Source organism: Pongo pygmaeus, chromosome 1 (assembly GCF_028885625.2).
Source record: "Pongo pygmaeus isolate AG05252 chromosome 1, NHGRI_mPonPyg2-v2.0_pri, whole genome shotgun sequence".
Lineage (NCBI taxonomy): Eukaryota > Metazoa > Chordata > Mammalia > Primates > Hominidae > Pongo > Pongo pygmaeus.
Window position 1 is genome coordinate 91,723,094 of NC_072373.2, and position 17,497 is coordinate 91,740,590.

At 37.2% G+C, this 17,497-nt stretch overlaps 2 protein-coding genes across 2 annotated transcripts; both read left to right on the forward strand.

Moving 5' to 3' along the window:
• Nucleotides 1-202: 202 nt before the first annotated feature.
• LOC129021987 (olfactory receptor 10X1) lies at nucleotides 203-1,182 on the forward strand. The gene is given in 2 exon segments (XM_054468100.1): nucleotides 203-518; nucleotides 521-1,182. Coding segments are annotated over 2 exon segments (978 nt in total).
• A 14,285-nt stretch (nucleotides 1,183-15,467) lies between these two features.
• LOC129010890 (olfactory receptor 6P1) lies at nucleotides 15,468-16,421 on the forward strand. Its single transcript, XM_054445551.1, has one exon. The coding sequence runs from the start codon at nucleotides 15,468-15,470 to the stop codon at nucleotides 16,419-16,421; it is 954 nt and encodes a 317-aa protein (XP_054301526.1).
• Nucleotides 16,422-17,497: the final 1,076 nt, after the last annotated feature.

The following is a 17,497-nucleotide window of genomic DNA, read 5'->3' on the forward strand; positions in this document are numbered from 1 at the left end:
TCATATACATAGTGATGTCATATACTAAGTCATCACTAATTAGCTGCTGAATAAAGGAAAAAATGAATGGATGAAAAATGAGAAAAACAGATTACTTACATATACATAGTTTTGCTAAACTACAAGAAAAAGCAGTTGGTAATTGTAATTCTGATGATTTATCTTAGTCATCACAATTTTCCTTTGACGGTATCAAAAGATAATGGAGTTGAATGTTTATTGTTGTTTCTTTCAAATTTCAGACACTCAAATGATGAAGATCAACCAGACAATCCTGAAGGAATTCATTCTTGTTAGTTTTTCTGTGTACCCACATGTACAGACATTTCTTTTTGTGGTCTTCTTTTGTCTCTACCTTCTCACCCTTGCAGGTAATCTGACCATCATGGGTCTAACGTGGGTGGACAGGTCCCTCCACACCCCTATGTATCTCTTCCTTAGTGCACTCTCCTTCTCTGAGACCTGCTATACACTGACCATCGTCCCCAAGATGCTGGAAGATCTACTAGCCAAGGACAGAGCATTTCAGTCATAGGTTGTAGCTTACAGATGTGCTTCTTCTTGGGACTTGGTGGCACAAACTGTATCATTCTCACTTTGATGGGATATGATCACTTCCTGGCCATCTGTAACCCTCTAAGATATCCACTGCTTATGACCAACATTGTATGTGGACAACTTGTGGCCTCTGCTTGCACTGCGGACTTCTTTATCTCTCTTACAGAGACTGCACTGATATTCAGAGACTCTTTCTGCAGACCCAACCTTGTCAAACACTTCTTCTGCCATATGCAGGCAGTTATTAGGCTGTCCTGTGTAGACAGTAACCACACAGAATTCATTGTAACACTGATCTCAGTGTCTGGCTTGCTGGGTACCCTTCTGCTCATCATCCTGACTTATGTCTTCATTATTTCTACAGTCCTCAGGATCCCTTCAGCTGAGGGCAAGCAGAAGGACTTCTCCACCTGTGCCTCCCACCTCACCGTGGTTATAATCCACTTTGGTTTTGCGTCTATTGTTTATTTGAAGCCAGAAGCCTCAGGAGATGACACACTCATAGCAGTCCCTTATACTGTCATTACCCCCTTTCTCAGCCCCATCATATTCAGCCTGAGGAATAAGGACATGAAAAATACTTTTAGAAGAATGATGGGAAACACAATTGCCTTGAAAAAATAATCTTGGGTTGTTGCTGCTTGTTTGAAGAATGGCTCAATGTCCCCAGAATTCAATAGGGACATTTATCTTGTGACCCCTGGAGAAACCTATACCATTTGCCTTGTTCCAGAGGTTGGGATGTAAGAAGCAAGTGACACAGACTGGGAACTAAGTAGCCACAGGCATCTACTTAGCTTGTTAGAGAAGCTGTCCAACCCTTCTACTATCCAGTATCAGAAGAAGAATGTCCCTGCATATAAAAGATTCTGATAATCAACTTCTGGGTGTCCTGCACTATTCATGAATTGAGTAAAAAGTGTGGAAGGAAAAAACAGCATATAAATCCACTGCACTGAGAGATGCTTTAAATATCTAAAGATGTCAACCGTGGCTCAGGCTTGTAATCCCAGCACTTTGGGAGGCCGAGGTGGGCAGATCACTTGAGGCCAGGAGTTTGAGACCGGCCTGGCCAACATGGTAAAACCCTGTCTCTACTAAAGATACAAAAATTAGCTGGGCATGGTGGTGGGTGCCTGTAATCCCAGCTACTCGGGAGGCTGAGGCAGGAGAATAGCTTGAACCCAGGAGGCAGAGTGAGCAGAGACCATGCCATTGCACTCCAGCCCGGGTGACAAGAGCAAAACTCCATCTCAAATAATAATAATAACAATAATAATAATAATAATAATAAAAGATGTAAAAGTTAAGGATTTTTTTAGGCAAATGTTAGGAAGCACTGAAATGCACCCCCCGTGAGACAAATCATTTCTGATAAGAGATTTAAGAGTATTGATGTAATTTTGAGTTCTGTTACTTATGGGAATGTTATGAAATAAATGAAATAATGGATAAATTTATTATGCACATTAACTGATTAAGTTTACTCCTGACCATGACACTCTTTCTTTGGGATTATTTTCATGACACAGGTGCAGACAAAAATCTCTGCTACCTTCAATCTGCAGCCATTACTTAGTGACAAGTGTTTTCTTTTGCTTTGGTTCCACTCCTGACAATTGGTTATTCAATCTAGGGAAGCTAAAAGTCTCAAAAATAAATACTATCTACTCCCTTATTATGGATGCAGAGGATGTTACGTCAAGTCTAGACTCAAGATCCTGAATCTAAATTTGGACCAATTAGCCTGCTTGTGCCTGATATAGTGACTGTGGTGGGGATTGCTAGTTGCCAGAAATAAGTAAGTAAATGGATGCTGAAAATACCCAAAGACTCATGCCCATATGGGCACTTGCTTTATGACAAGTAAAGCATTTCAGTACAGTGAGAAAATGATAGACTTTCAATGTAACTGGTGCTAGGAAAATAGCATATCCATATGGGGAAAACAAAATCTGAAAAAAAAATCAATTTCTGGAAATCGAAAACTAAATTTGAAAAGTGAAGCAATAAAACTTTTAAAAGGTAATGAAGAAGATATCTTCACCAACTTGGGATAGAAAATACTGTTTAAACTGTATGTAAAATTTTTAACTAAAATGAAAAAGGCTGATTAAATCAAAATTGAGACATTTTATTCATCAAAAAGACACTATTGAGAGATTGGAAAAGAAAGCCAAATCATATAGCTATAAAGAAATTTCAGAGAGTGATAAGTACGAAATTTAGGATCATAATTACTTTTAGAAGGAGGGTCTGTGATGGGGCAGGATGAGGGGCACATGAAAAACTCCTGATGGGCAAAGTTCTTCTCCTTGGTCTAGGTAGTAATTGCAAAGGTTTTTGCCTGTGAAAGATTCACTAAGCTATGTATTTGTTTAGATAATTTTCTGTGTTTACAATTTTATTTTATAATGTAAGGATTAAACAAAGCAATGCACAGAAAAATAAGTCTGTAACATGTAACTGGCAAAGGCCCTTATTTGGTATATACAGTCATGCATCACTTAACAATGAGGATGTATTCTGAGAAATGTGTCACTTTGTGATTTTGTCAATCTGTAAACACCACAGAATGTACTTACAAAAACCTACAATGCACATAGACTGTATGATATAGCCTAATGTTCCTAGGCTACAAATGTGTACAGTATGTTACTGTATTGAATACTGTAGGCAGTCCTAACACAGTAGTGTTTAAGTATCTAAACATATCTAAGCACAGAAAAGGTACAGTAGAAATACTGTTATATACTCTTGTGAAACCATCATTGTCTTTGTGGTCTGTCATTGACCAAAACATTATTGTGTGGTATATGGCTGTATAAATAATTTCTAAAAGAAATAAAATTCTCAAAAAATAAATTAAAAGACACTAGAAAAATTTCTAAGTGATGCAAATAGATCCTTTATAAAAGAGAATATCCAAATGTTCAATAAATACTTTAAAAGGTGCTTGGTCTCATTAGTAAGTACGAAAATGAACATTAAAACCCCAATGAGGTACTACCACATACTCACTTGAATGGCTAAAATTAAAAGGCTAGATTAACGAGTGTCAAAAAAGAAACATGAAGCAACAAGAACTCTTCAGTGCTCCTTTTTTTTTTTTTTTTTTTTTTGAGATGAGTCTTGCTCTGTCGCCCAGGCTGGAGTGCAATGGTGTGATCTTGGCTCACTGCAACCTCCACCTCCCAGGTTCAAGCGATTCTCCTGCCTCAGCTTCCCAAGTAACTGGGATTATAGGCACCTGCCACCACGCCTGGCTAATTTTTGTATTTTTAGTAGAGACAGGGTTTCACCATGTTGGCCAGGCTGGTCTCGAACTCCTGACCTCAGGTGATCCACCCACCTCGGCCTCCCAAAGTGCTGGGATTACAGGTGTGAGTCACCATACCTGGCCTTCAGTGCTCTTAATAAGAGTGTATACTTGTTCAGTCATTTTAGAAAATAGTCTAGTATTATAAACTTATTTTGGAGATTCTCATACCCTGTGGTTAAACTTTTCTACTCTTATGTGCATGCCCTAAAGAATAGTCTGCACATATGTGTCATAAGACATACACAGATGTCCTTAGACACAATATTTGCAAAATGGCAAAAGCCAAAAATTACTCAGCTAATATACTACAGAATAGATAGAAAACTTATGGCATATTCATGTATGTATCAGCATGCAGTAATAAAAATGAATAAACAATAGCTATATACTTCAGCATACATGTGAAACTCTTTTTTTCCTTTTTATATCATGTCTTTCTTCTATAATCTAAGATATTATTATAATTCAAGACTTGTCTCTGACCCAATTTCTCATTAGGGTTTTCTAAATTGTTATACCCAAGAAATTTCTTTAATGGGAAGAAATGAAAATATTCTCTCCTGTCAATAAGCAACATAGTAAGACATTAATGAAGAATCAAAATAGGAGATAAATTACTTCTGTTCTGCATCTAAATGTAGATTGCTTTTTGTGAAAAAAAAGTCCATTTGTCTCCTCCATATATATGAATAACTCATTCTGTTCAAGACACTACACTAACCATGAGGAAAACAAAAACATACAAGATATATTTTTTTCTCTCAAAAAACTTACATTCTACTAGTGGGGAGGCTAAGAAATTATGATGCAATATGAGTTAAGGTTTATACAGATTTATGGGAGCACTCAGGAGATACAGTACCCACATAAGATCAGTATAGAATTTACCCATATTGTTGGCCAACATCCCCAGAATAGACTGTTCCACCTGAATATCATTTAATACATCCTCTAAACAGGAAAAAGAAAGAGCCAGGAGGAACCCTCTGACCTCAGTAATCATTCCTCAGTAATCAGATCGCAAACACTGACCTCAGTAATCATTCCTTCAAAGAAGTCTGAATTTTATTGAATTACTCAGTAGAGAAATTTATGTTCTAGGGCATTTTGGAAACAACGGAGCAATCAGCAGGTAATTATTAGATTAAAAGCTGGATGTAGTCAGGAAAATGGACAACATAATCTCTGCCAAAATTATTGTCACCCTAAGGTGACTAGGCATATGTGTGTCCTCTGAAAAGCAACATCAAAGACTTAACACAGCAGAAGTATAGAGGAGGATAGACTTTACAAAAATAATCCAGCCAGTAATTGAACAAGTAAACAAGCAAATAATGAAAACAAGACCTAGTGGGGAGAGAAGGAAGAAAGACCAGTAACCAGAGTTTCTACAATATATTATACAAAATTCCAGTTTCCAATATAAACTATAAACTATGCAAAGAAAGAGAAAAATATGACCCATACTAAAAAAAAAAGAAAATCAGACAACAAAAACTGCTGGTGAGAGTGTGACTAGATGCCATATCTAAAAGACGGACTTCAAAGTAACCATTGTAAATATATTTAAAGATGTAAGGAAAATCATGATTAAAGAAGTAAAGGAAGACATATGACAATATCACATCAAATACAGAATACCAACAGAGAGATAGAAATTATAAATAAAAAACCAATTAAAACTCTGGAATTGAAAGTATAACCACTGAAGAGAAAAGTTTACAAGAGCACTCAACAACAATTAGAACTAAGAGGAGAATAAAATAATGAACTTGAAGTTAGAGTGATAAAGATTGTGCAGCTCAAAGGAAAACGAGAAAAAAAAACATGAAAAAAATAGAGCCTTAGAGAAGTCTGGGATGCAATTAAACACACCAAAACTGGTGTAATGAGGGTACCAGGAAGAAAGAGCAAAGAGAAAGGGGAAGAAAGAGCAAAGAGAAAGGAGAAGAAAAAAATATTTGAGGAAATACTGGCAGAATACTTTCCAAATTTATTGAAAAACATAAAGCTACACATCTAGGAAGCTCAACAAATTTCACATAGGATAAATGCAAAGAGGTACACAAAAAGACACATCATAGTAAAAATGCTGAAAGTCAAAGACAATGAGCAAATTTTGAAAACATCAAATGAAAAATGGCTGGTTATTTACTAGTCAGCCCCAATAAGTTTAACAGATGACTTTTTAGCAGAAACAATGAAGACTAAAAAGTGGGATAACATACTCAGTGTTCAAAAAACAAAACAAAACTTGTCAACTAAGAATTCAATCTCAGGGATTTTAAAATTGTCTTCATTTAAAATAATCAAAAACTGGAGGCCAGACGTGGTGGCTCAAGCCTGTAATCCCAGCACTTTGGGAGTCCTAGGGAGGCGGATCACCTGAGGTCTGGTGTTCAAGACCAGCCTGACCAGCATGGTGAAACACTGTCTCTACTAAAAATACAAAATTAGCCAGGCATGGTGGCACACACCTGTAATCCCAGCTACTCAGGAGGCTGAGGCAGGAGAATCACTTGAACCCAGGAGGCAGAGGTTGCAGTGATCCAGGATCACACCATTGCACACCAGCCTGGGCAACAGGAGGGAAACTGCATCTCACAAACACACACACACACACACACACACACAAATTGGAAACCACCAAAATTTTCTTCAAGAAGAAACTACTTAAACTGTAGTATATCTATATCTTGAAATATTACTCAACAGTGAAAAGGGACAAACTGTTGATAGAAACACACAATCTAAATCAGTCTCTAGACAATTATGCCAAATGAAAAATATCATTAAAGGTACATACTATAAATAAATATAAATAAGAACCAAATGAAAACTCTAGAGTTGAAAGTATAATCACTGAAGAGAAAAATTCACAAAAGCACTAAAAAATATATGTATGTACCTTTATAAATGTATACATGTATATTTATAAATCCATACAGCTATGTATATACATATATATTTATAAACACATACTATATTTATAAATATATAAATATTTACATTTCAGTTTAATTTCTGTCTTTGTCACATACTAGGTTTGTGATTCTGTCATATATATATATACACACAGAGATATGTGTGTGTGTGTGTGTGTGTATAGCATCCTTCAAATGAAGCAATTATCAAAATTGAAAATAGATTAGTGGTTGCCAAGCTGCTAACGGTTAAGAATGTGGGTGAGAGAAAATTTCATGTGCCTAGAAAAGAGCAACAGAATGGAATCACGTGGTGATTGACATGTTCTGTACCTTCACTGTAATAAAGTCAACATCCTAGCTGTCACAGCATAGTATAGTTTTGTAAGATATCACTCTTGAGGATAACTGGGTAAAGGATACATGAGCTATTTCTGTATTATTTCTCATAATTGCATATGAATCTACAGTCATCTAAAAATAAACTCAGAATCAATATGATCTGAGTTTAATTTCTGTCTTTGCCATATACTAAGTGTGTGATTCTGTGATAATCACTTACTTTTTTTAAGCATCATTTTTACCTCTTTAGCAGGATCATAATTTCTTGTATCTGAAACTGCCAGTAATAATATATATTCTCACTACAAGCTTAGTAATAGAACTCTCTGGAATTTTAGCTGAGTACACAGATGGCCAGTTACATACTACATTTACTAGCTTTCTTTGTGGCCAGGTTTGACTATTAAGTGACCAAGTTTTTAATCAATGAGATGTAAGTGGAAATGATGGGTGAAACTTCTATATCTCTCTCTGAAGATCAGTTTCTCTCTTGGCTTTCCTGATGGCGAGGATATAGGAAAACAGAACAGTGCCTTGGACTTCCAATAGAAGCCTTCTATTGAGTCTGGGAGGACCAACCATCTGCCTGTGCTTTTTACAATCTTGTGAAGTCAAGCTGTTCCACAGGCCCTGCCAACTATGGACCACTCATCACTGTAGGGCTATATGAAAGAGAAATAAATTCTATCTTATTTAAGCGGTTGTATTTTTGTACCAATCTAAACTTGGTAGTTTAGATTATAGCTACATTGTATTGCTAAGATAATTAAATAAAATATGTATAATGTTTTCAGTAAATGGCAATTGTGTATTTTTTGCACCGATAGGAAAAAGTGTAAAAACAGCTTCTTCTTTTTTATTTTAATACTTTTTTCTTGTTTTATCACCACCCTCACCTTCCCGAAATTGTCTAGCCCCTTAACTTCCAGAAAACACTGTACTCTTACAATTCCTTTCTTGGAAAATTTTTGGCCTTTTTCCTTCTTTGGTCTGCATTTCTCAAGCATTTCCTTTCCATCTTTCTCTTTCTTTTTGTTCTCAACTCTGTTCCTCTGGTTACATTTATCAGTGTGATTTTACATATTTATTAATGCTGACTCCCAAGTTTATAAACTGAAGACAGACTTAAGATCCAAGCCAATATTTCTGATTTATTGCTGCATATATATGCCTTTCCCTTGAGCTTAATATGTTAAGACTGAACTCATCCCTGGCTTTTTCATGTTGTTCTCCCTTCTGTGTTTTCTGAAAGTCACCATCTCCTTACCACTTTGAGCTAAAATCTTGGCAAGAACTGCATTTCTCCAACTCCTTATAGCATCATTTAATCTTTTGCAAAGTATTTACTTATAATTCTATTGTTCTGCAGTAACAACAAATTATCATTATTGCCAAGAGAAGAGAGCCATCATTTTTACTGCAGGCACTTCCTCTCCAATATTGCATCCTAAACAGGTCATCTGGGCTCTGCTTGAACACTTTCGATGACATGCTTCTTAGCGCATACCCCACGAGGGACCCTACTCCATTTGCTACGGTTCAGTAGACCAAGAAGCAAAGAAGCAACCTGGGTATGAATGACAGTCAGGAAAACTAGAGTGGTAAGAGAAAGAAAACCCCATTATTTTCAGAAATAGACTCAGATCTGAGGCAGGACTCGGGAATTCACAAGCACTCCTCTACACATCTTCCCAGCAATTATCCTGAGATCTTCCCCATGCACCAAGTTTTATTTACAAAGGGTTGTAAAGAAGGGCAAGCAGCAAACAGGCTTTCCTCATGGAGCTTGTAGACTTATGGAAGAGAGATAAAGCATCTCTCCCTCATACATAAGCACAAACAAGTAATAAGAGGCAACGGTGAACAGAGTTTAACAAATAAACATCTTCTCAAAAAATGTAATAGTCTAAATAACCTATCAGAATTAATTTGTCCATAACTCTTATTTTATTGTGTTATTTCCTCAACAAAATTTTAGTCTTGAATTATCATTATATCTAGGCTCCTCTTAGGCACTTCTGAAAATAGGGTTTGTGGAAGCACTACATGGATGACACTCAGGCAATGAACCCGAGGACTTTACTCCACTGCAGTGCACACCCGTGTCCCTCTGGACAATACTTTTTCATTGTATCACCTATGCCCTAGAACAAATGGTCCCTGAGGTGACTTGAACACAGTCTTGTTGGGGAGAGGTAGGTCACCATGACAATGCATACTAAGGGGCTATGTCCCTGATGAGAATAAAATAAGGGAAATGTAATAAGGGCTGGCTACTGCTGCCTCTGTTTGCTTCAGGACCCCATCTGCAAACCCTCAGCCCTACCATGCCACAAACAACTTAGATACCAGCATGAAGTATCAACTTTATTGAAGAGTTTCTAGGGCAAGCCATACCTGCCCAGAAGCAAAAGTTAAGCAGCCTATTGACAAATATCAAAAGGCAGGGTATGGGTGTGAATGCGGAAGACAGGCTAGCAAAGAAGTAGGTGAACTTCTTTGACAAATTTTGTCCTTATTCAGGTTAGACACCCTCAAATCCTTGAGGGTTGAATTTCTCGAGATATACAATGTGCTTAAAATTTGAAAAAGCTTAATCATTTGAACATCTCAGAGTGAGTACCCTGTCATTTTAATCTTTTGCTCATGTGTTTATGATTCTAGAGATAGCACCTGAGAAATGCATCTGAAATGTTCACAAGGGTGAGGGATTTTTTTAAGTGGCAATGAGGTAAAATGTTAGAGATTTGTAAAGGCATTGGTCAGGGCGGGAAAATATGTGTGGGAAAGGGGAACCCAGAAAGCAGAAAGCCATGATAAGAGAGGCAGAAGCCAATCTTTGTGTGTTTAGGCTGTAGCACTTCCCTTGCCCTAAGGCAAGACCCAAAGAAATACCTATCATATTAAGTCTACATCTACGAATTCAAATGAGATTTAAAAAAAAAAAAAAAGCTATTGAATGAATTTGACTGCCATATGCACAGAAGACAAATAAACAAACAAAAACCCTTTATTGTTATGTAAATGAGTCCACTTGGCTATACCCATGGACATTTACTTGTTTCCATGGAAGATGTACAGGATAGAGGTTAAATTTCCCACCATACCTTCATAGTGAGATTATCAAAGTTTATTCCACTTCTACAATTTTCTAGATGTATGAACTTGAGGAAAAAAAATCACTCATCTTTCTGTGTCATTTACAAATAGAAATAATGGTGCTTAAACTCACTGGGCTGTTGTGAGAATTATGAAAAATACTCACTACCCTGCACAGAGTAATCAATTATTATTATATCTTCTTTATATGCCTTGTAGATAGAGACAAAGACAGTAATTATAATAATTTCAGACAGTCCTCAGTTGTTAATTCACCAGTTTTTTGGTAGGTGCATTAAGATTCTTCAATTTGTCATGATAAATGAGGAATTCAAGAGAAACAAAGAAAAACAAAACAGATGGTTTTCTCTGGGAGTGGGATATACCTTTGCACAGGGCTCTGCCCAATGTGTCTCCAGATGAAGGCTTGTGTTGCTTCCAATAGAGCACCACTGAACACCAGGCAATCTACTACTAACCTTCACTTATGTAACATCTAGAAGGTAGAGGTTAAACAGGAATCCAGGCAAATGTGCTGGTGTGAATAGCTAATTTGGAAGATCCAAGTGATATCTACATGGTTTCAGGCCCACAGAGCTATGGCATCACCAATGTGCTTTACAATAATAAGTTGTTTCATATTATGGGCAAATAATTCTCAGGTAATTGTCTCTTTTAATGTGATATAATCTAATGAAGTAGGAACGACAAATATTACCAGCAGTGGCAGCAGCAGAGCTATTTCACAAATAATAAAACAGGTTCAACATTCCACCCCTGAAATGACATTCTACCTTTTAAATTTCCAAGTTCTTAAAGTATTACCTTATTTATTTCTTAACTAATTTGATAAATATGCATCAGTTATGTGTTACGGCCAAAGCAATGAACTTAACTAGAATAGAGCAATGAGTGAGATCTCTGCTACCAAGGAGGAAAAATCCAGGAAGATACATAGCTACCCCATAGATCTATTAATAGAGTCATGGTCATAATAGCAGCTGTGAGTGTGAAGGACCTTTTGCACAAAGTCCTCACAGAGGCACTGTTGTTTATTATGTTTATTCATGTGCAAAAGACCAGAGGTAAAATAACAGAGTGGTGCCTTGAAGAACTCTGCTGCCACTGGAGGAATAAATGAGAGGAATGGAAAACAGGAGTAAAGGGGAGGGTAATGTTGAAGGGGAGCATTCAAAGGCAAATAAAAGATAAATTGTACAATAGCATCAATATCGTCTAGTCCTGAGAAGACCAACCCATAAAGAGCTGTTCTTGGTTCTGAGGGAAAATGCAACGGGAGAATTCTTCAAGGTGTTCCCCATTAATTATTACTTGGAAACTAAGTTGCCAAATGAGAAGGGTATGTTTAAAGAGATCATCACTGTGTGACTGCTAACATTGCAGGCTAAGCTGTACTCTGCTGCCCTGATGGTAGAATCCTCCCTTGATATAAAAATTTTGTAGCACTAATAGAGGAGGAAGGGCTCCCAGACTGATGATGGAGAACACACACCTAGAAGTTAAAGCAAGTAAGAAACAAAAAAAAAAGAACAAATACAAGAAGAGTTCAGTGGGTACAGTGCTGTGATTTGCTCAGAGCTACAGAGGGGATCTGAGTACTGTGATTCAGAAGTAGTCTATCGAGGAGGGCCTCTTCAAAAAGGGAGGGCAGACTGGGAACAGGAAAAGAATAAAAGAACAGACCATTTCTAGTTGACAATAGGGGCTGAAGTTGCCTTGGTTGGAGAAGAAAGTTCTCCGCAGTAGCAGGCCAGGTTAAATAGCAAAAAGGGTTCAGTTTTCAGCAACTGAGCTTGAAACTCGTGAAGATGATGACATAATATAACTGAGGGGTGGGCAGGAGGTAGGGGTATAGGCACCTCTGGGCACAAGGGAACCAACTTGCCGTCTTGTCTTTGAATCAGCAATTTAAGCCACTGTAGGCTACAGAGCGGGATTGGCTTCGAACAAACTTGTGAACAGTCAGTAAATTTCTAAGGCTGCTTCCCACCCTTCACTCCATTTTCCAACAACTTCTCTCCCACATCCCTCAGGACTGACCCTGGTAAGTTGGAATTTCAACCAATTTTATTCAGTGCAATAACTGGAAAAGAACCCTAGTTTTCCTTTAGTTCAATTACCTATATTTTCAAAGTATAATATCAATCCAAATGATGTAAATTCAAGACTAAACAAATGAAGACTGAAATTCATTCCACTAATATTTATTGAGTGCCTACTATGATTTGCTACTGCTCTGTTACACTGATAATAGAGGGGTGAGGACAGCCCCCTTTCAGATGTTCTGTCATTGTTCAGTCCGCCTTAGCAACTCAATTCCCTTACCTTGTCTCTTGAGAGTTTCCAGCCATCATTTTCAAGTTCTTCTCATCCTCTGTTATTACCTACTCCTGAGGCATGTTGGGCTTCCTTCCTATCCTGTCCCTAACCTTACCACGCATATCTTCTCTTTAAACTCTCACTCAGAAAAGCATCTGATGCATTAAAGTCACTGTTTCCAAACTGGACTTTTTGGACACTTGAGGGTATAAAAATAAAAATAAAAATAAAAATCTTCCAATGTCCAGCCAAGAATAGTTCCAAAGGACTGATTCTCTCATCTTCAACTCCTTTAAGAACTCTTAAAATTGATCTGCTAGAGAAAGTGTCTTTTCCTTTCCCACTTCTCTTTTCTTTTTTTTAACAAGGAAAGGCATAGCAAAATCTTGCCATATGGAAGTGTCCAAGAGTGTAAGTTAATGCCAGTGCCAATGTCAGTGTTGAGAAAGTAAAGGGCTAATAACTGGGTATCAAATCCTTTTGCAGGTTAGTGGTTTGCAATCTATTTCTTTCAATGCAATTGAAATAGAAGCTAAACAAGTTGTCAGCTAATAGATGAATGAACATAATTTTTATGATATGTTACTGAATATTTTCTGGCACACAACTAATAAAAAGTTTAAATAATCTAGTGTTATTTCTATAACAAAACAAACTTTCAATCATGGAGCTATGGTACATCAATATCACTTATATGTGAACTAGTTTTCTTAGTGTTTACACCTCCAAAATGAAAATTCAGAGTAGAATCAATGCTAAAATGTTTCTCATTGTGGTAATAAGTCTTACAATACACACAAACACTGGACAAAAGCATAATATACATTATTATGAGATAGTTTTCCAGTAAATTTAAAAATTTTTGTCCAATATATTTTTAGATGTTTTATATATTTATATTTATATTGCTTTAGGTAAATGTATGCTAATTATATAACAGCTAGAGAAAATCTTTTATAAAGCACTCATAGTCTTAAAAGTACAGGAAACAATAAACATGTAGGTAGATACAGAGAAATCAGTAAAAGACTTGCAATTATAAATATATTACAATACCATGAATTGTGACTTTGGTGAAATAAATGATTTAAAATTTCCAGTTTTAAAAAGATATGCTCATTTGTGTACTTGTTTAAACAAGTATCAGTAGATATCATTACCATAGCACTGATATTTAGATTTCATTAGATTTCATTGAATACATAAAGAAGTAATCTAATAGTTTCATTTAAAAGTTCATTTCTCATAATGCAGTAAAATATTAGACTCCCTGTGGCCACATAAATGTCTGATAAAAAATAGATGTTGTGCCTGTAGTCCTACCTACACAGGAGGCTGAAGTGAAAGGATTCCTTGAACCCAGGAGTTTGAGTCCAGCCTGAAGAACACAGCAAGGACTCATCTTTAAAAAAAAAAAAAAAAAAAATTTGATGTCAAGTTAAAACTATGCAAATTAGTATATCATTTTTTAAGTTTCTTAGAGGAAAATAGTGTTTAAAGACAGGTACTTAAATCACACCAAAAACAAAAATGCTTAATGACATGTCACCCAATCTCAAGTCAGACTTGTAATTTTACCAGGGTCTCCCTGGAGATGTCAGGTCACTGGCAATGTTAAAAGAAGACTGGAAAAGCATAGAAGAATGGTTGGGAAAATGATTTCCTCTTTCATTTTCCTGCCTCACCAGTTGCATCAGTTTCCCATGGCTGCTGTAACAAACTGCCACAAATATGGTGGGTTTTAACAACAGAAAGTTATTTTCTCACAGTTCTGGAGGCCAGAAATCCAAAATCAGTATCACTTGACTCAATTCAAGGCATAGGCAGAGCAGCACTCCCTCTGGAGGCTCTTGAGAAATTCTTCTTGCCTCTTTTAGCTTCTGATGACTGTGGGCATTCACTCAAGATGAAGATCTTGTGGCCAAATCATTGCAGTCTCCAAGGCCAGCATCCTTAAATCTCTCTCTGCTTCATCTTTACATTGCCTTCTCCTCTGTGTGTCTGTTTCAAATTTCACTCTATCTCTATCTTGTAAAGACATTTTTCATTGTATTTAAGGCCCACCTAGAAAATCCAGGATAAGCCCTCCATCTCAAAGTCCTTAATTTAATCACATTTGCAAAATATTTGCCATATGATGTAACATTTATAGATTCCAGGAATTAAGACATGTACAACTTTCAGAAGTTCAATTTTTTAACCTATTATACCTCCTGGAAATAAGACTGTCTAATTCTAGCACTACAAATGTATTCAAAAATATATGTAAAGTGAATGGAAAAATAACTATTCTCTGGACCAGAGCTTCATTATCTCCTTTGTATTGAATTGTCTCTCTATTTGGAAATGAATATTTTTCAAACCAATCTTCATACTGCCATGTTGCCTTGCATTATAGTTCAAGCAATCTCCCTGAGTTATTACTTCCCCTTAGTACAATTTCCCTTGAGAAATAAGCTTGTAGGCTCTAGCTTGAGGTCACGCCTTCTTTTATTCACTCATTCAACAGATACTGAGTAAAGGTGCTGTGGGCTTAGGAGTTTATTGTTGTTTCTAAGGGATGTAAAGGAAGAGCATGTCCTGGATAAGAAAACAAGAATCAAAATGCCAAGCAGTTCTGAAATCACTCAGAAAGTATTTATCAAATACCCACTGTAGTTAAGATCGCTAGGTAATTGAGTACTCAGGTCTGTTAACTTTTCCTATAAGGTGAGAGAAAAAACAGCAAAGTGAAGAGGAAAAATGATATAATAATTAATATACCACTAAGCATCGTCAGTGGTTATAACCTGTGAGAGTATGTTGGTGGTTTGTTGCACCTATTTTTCAAACCTCTTGTTCTTCTTGTGATTTATTTTAGGCACCCAAGTGGACAGAGAGCCATGAGAAATTTGAGTGGAGGCCATGTCGAGGAGTTTGTCTTGGTGGGTTTCCCTACCACTCCTCCCCTCCAGCTGCTCCTCTTTGTCCTTTTTTTTGCAATTTACCTTCTGACATTGTTGGAGAATGCACTCATTGTCTTCACAATATGGCTCACTCCAAGCCTTCATCGCCCCATGTACTTTTTCCTTGGCCAACTCTCTTTCCTGGAGCTATGGTACATCAATGTCACCATTCCTCGGCTCTTGGCAGCCTTTCTTACCCAGGATGGTAGAGTCTCCTATGTAGGTTGCATGACCCAACTGTACTTCTTTATTGCCTTAGCCTGTACTGAATGTGTGCTGTTGGCAGTTATGGCCTATGATCGCTACCTGGCCATCTGTGAACCCCTCCATTACCCTAGTCTCATGCCTTCCAGTCTGGCCACTCGCCTTGCTGCTGCCTCTTGGGGCAGTGGCTTCTTCAGCTCCATGATGAAGCTTCTTTTTATTTCCCAATTGTCCTACTGTGGACCCAACATTATCAACCACTTTTTCTGTGATATTTCCCCACTGCTCAACCTCACCTGCTCTGATAAGGAGCAAGCAGAGCTAGTAGACTTCCTTCTGGCCCTGGTGATGATTCTTCTCCCTCTATTGGCTGTGGTTTCATCATACACTGCCATCATTGCAGCCATCCTGAAGATCCCTACTTCCAGGGGACGCCACAAAGCCTTTTCCACTTGTGCCACTCATCTGGCAGTGGTTGTTATCTACTACTCCTCCACTCTCTTCACCTATGCACGGCCCCGGGCCATGTACACCTTCAACCACAACAAGATTATCTCTGTGCTCTACGCTATCATTGTACCATTCTTCAACCCAGCCATCTACTGCCTGAGGAACAAGGAGGTGAAGGAGGCCTTCAGGAAGACAGTGATGGGCAGATGTCACTATCCTAGGGATGTTCCGGACTGATATACAACAGGTCCTGGGAGAGGCGAAAATAGCAGAATCTTAATAGGGCCTCCTCAAGGAATCAGAATGGGCTTAAAGGGAACATAAATATAATTTGCCAACATTTTCTCTAAATATTGTCTGGGACCTTCTGATACAAAGGAAAGTTTATGAATCATTTATTTTTTACAGGGGTTTTCAAACTAAGGTTGGACTAGCTACAGAAGAATTACCTGGGAATTTGTTAAAATAAAAATTTCCCCCAAAAAACATGTGGAGAGTCTTACTGAGTATGTGTGGAATGTAACCCTGCCGTGAATAATTTTCAAAACTTCCTGAGAATTCCTATTTCATAGACAGTTTGGGATTCCCTAGTCTAGACCAAGCCCATTATTTTATAAGTGAGAAAATATAATATGAGAAAAAAAGGGAACTTACTGGTGGACATGCCAAGAAAAAAATTTGGTAGACTTCAATGTAACAATTTCAAATATCCAGATTCTCAAATCCCACTTTCATAAGAAACTGCACAAGTATGTTATACCCCAAGACCTAATTTCATATCATCTTATCTGCAAAACTCATATTCACTGGAAGTCAAAGCAGAGAGAGATGCAGTGCTGATATTCAGCCATATATTCATGACTCAATATGGCTAACTATCCTCTCCATCTCCCTTCTTTGAATCTCAGGGGCATATGAAGCTGGTTGACTTAACAAATATTGACCAGGTAGTAGGTAAAATGTTCTAGAAAGCTTATATACAGATCTTCTCCTTCGCTATGGCCAGCACCTGTTTTAACTAATTAGTGCCAGGGCTATACCGATTGTGAAATATTTTAAATTGTGTTCCTAGTCAAAGGATTGTAAGAACAGAAAATGCCTTCATAAGAAAGAAAATTGAAGAGCCATAGATAGGATGCAGATATCTCTATGGCAATTGGGATGTCTCAGGTTCATAGCCTGAATCATAGGTATTCTAGCAAGTTCCTTTGATTTTTGGAAAGTTACTTGAATTGCTCAGAGAAATTTTTCTTATCTTGAATCTAGGCTCATTTACGCAAATTTCTGCATATTGAACCAAATTCAATGATTAT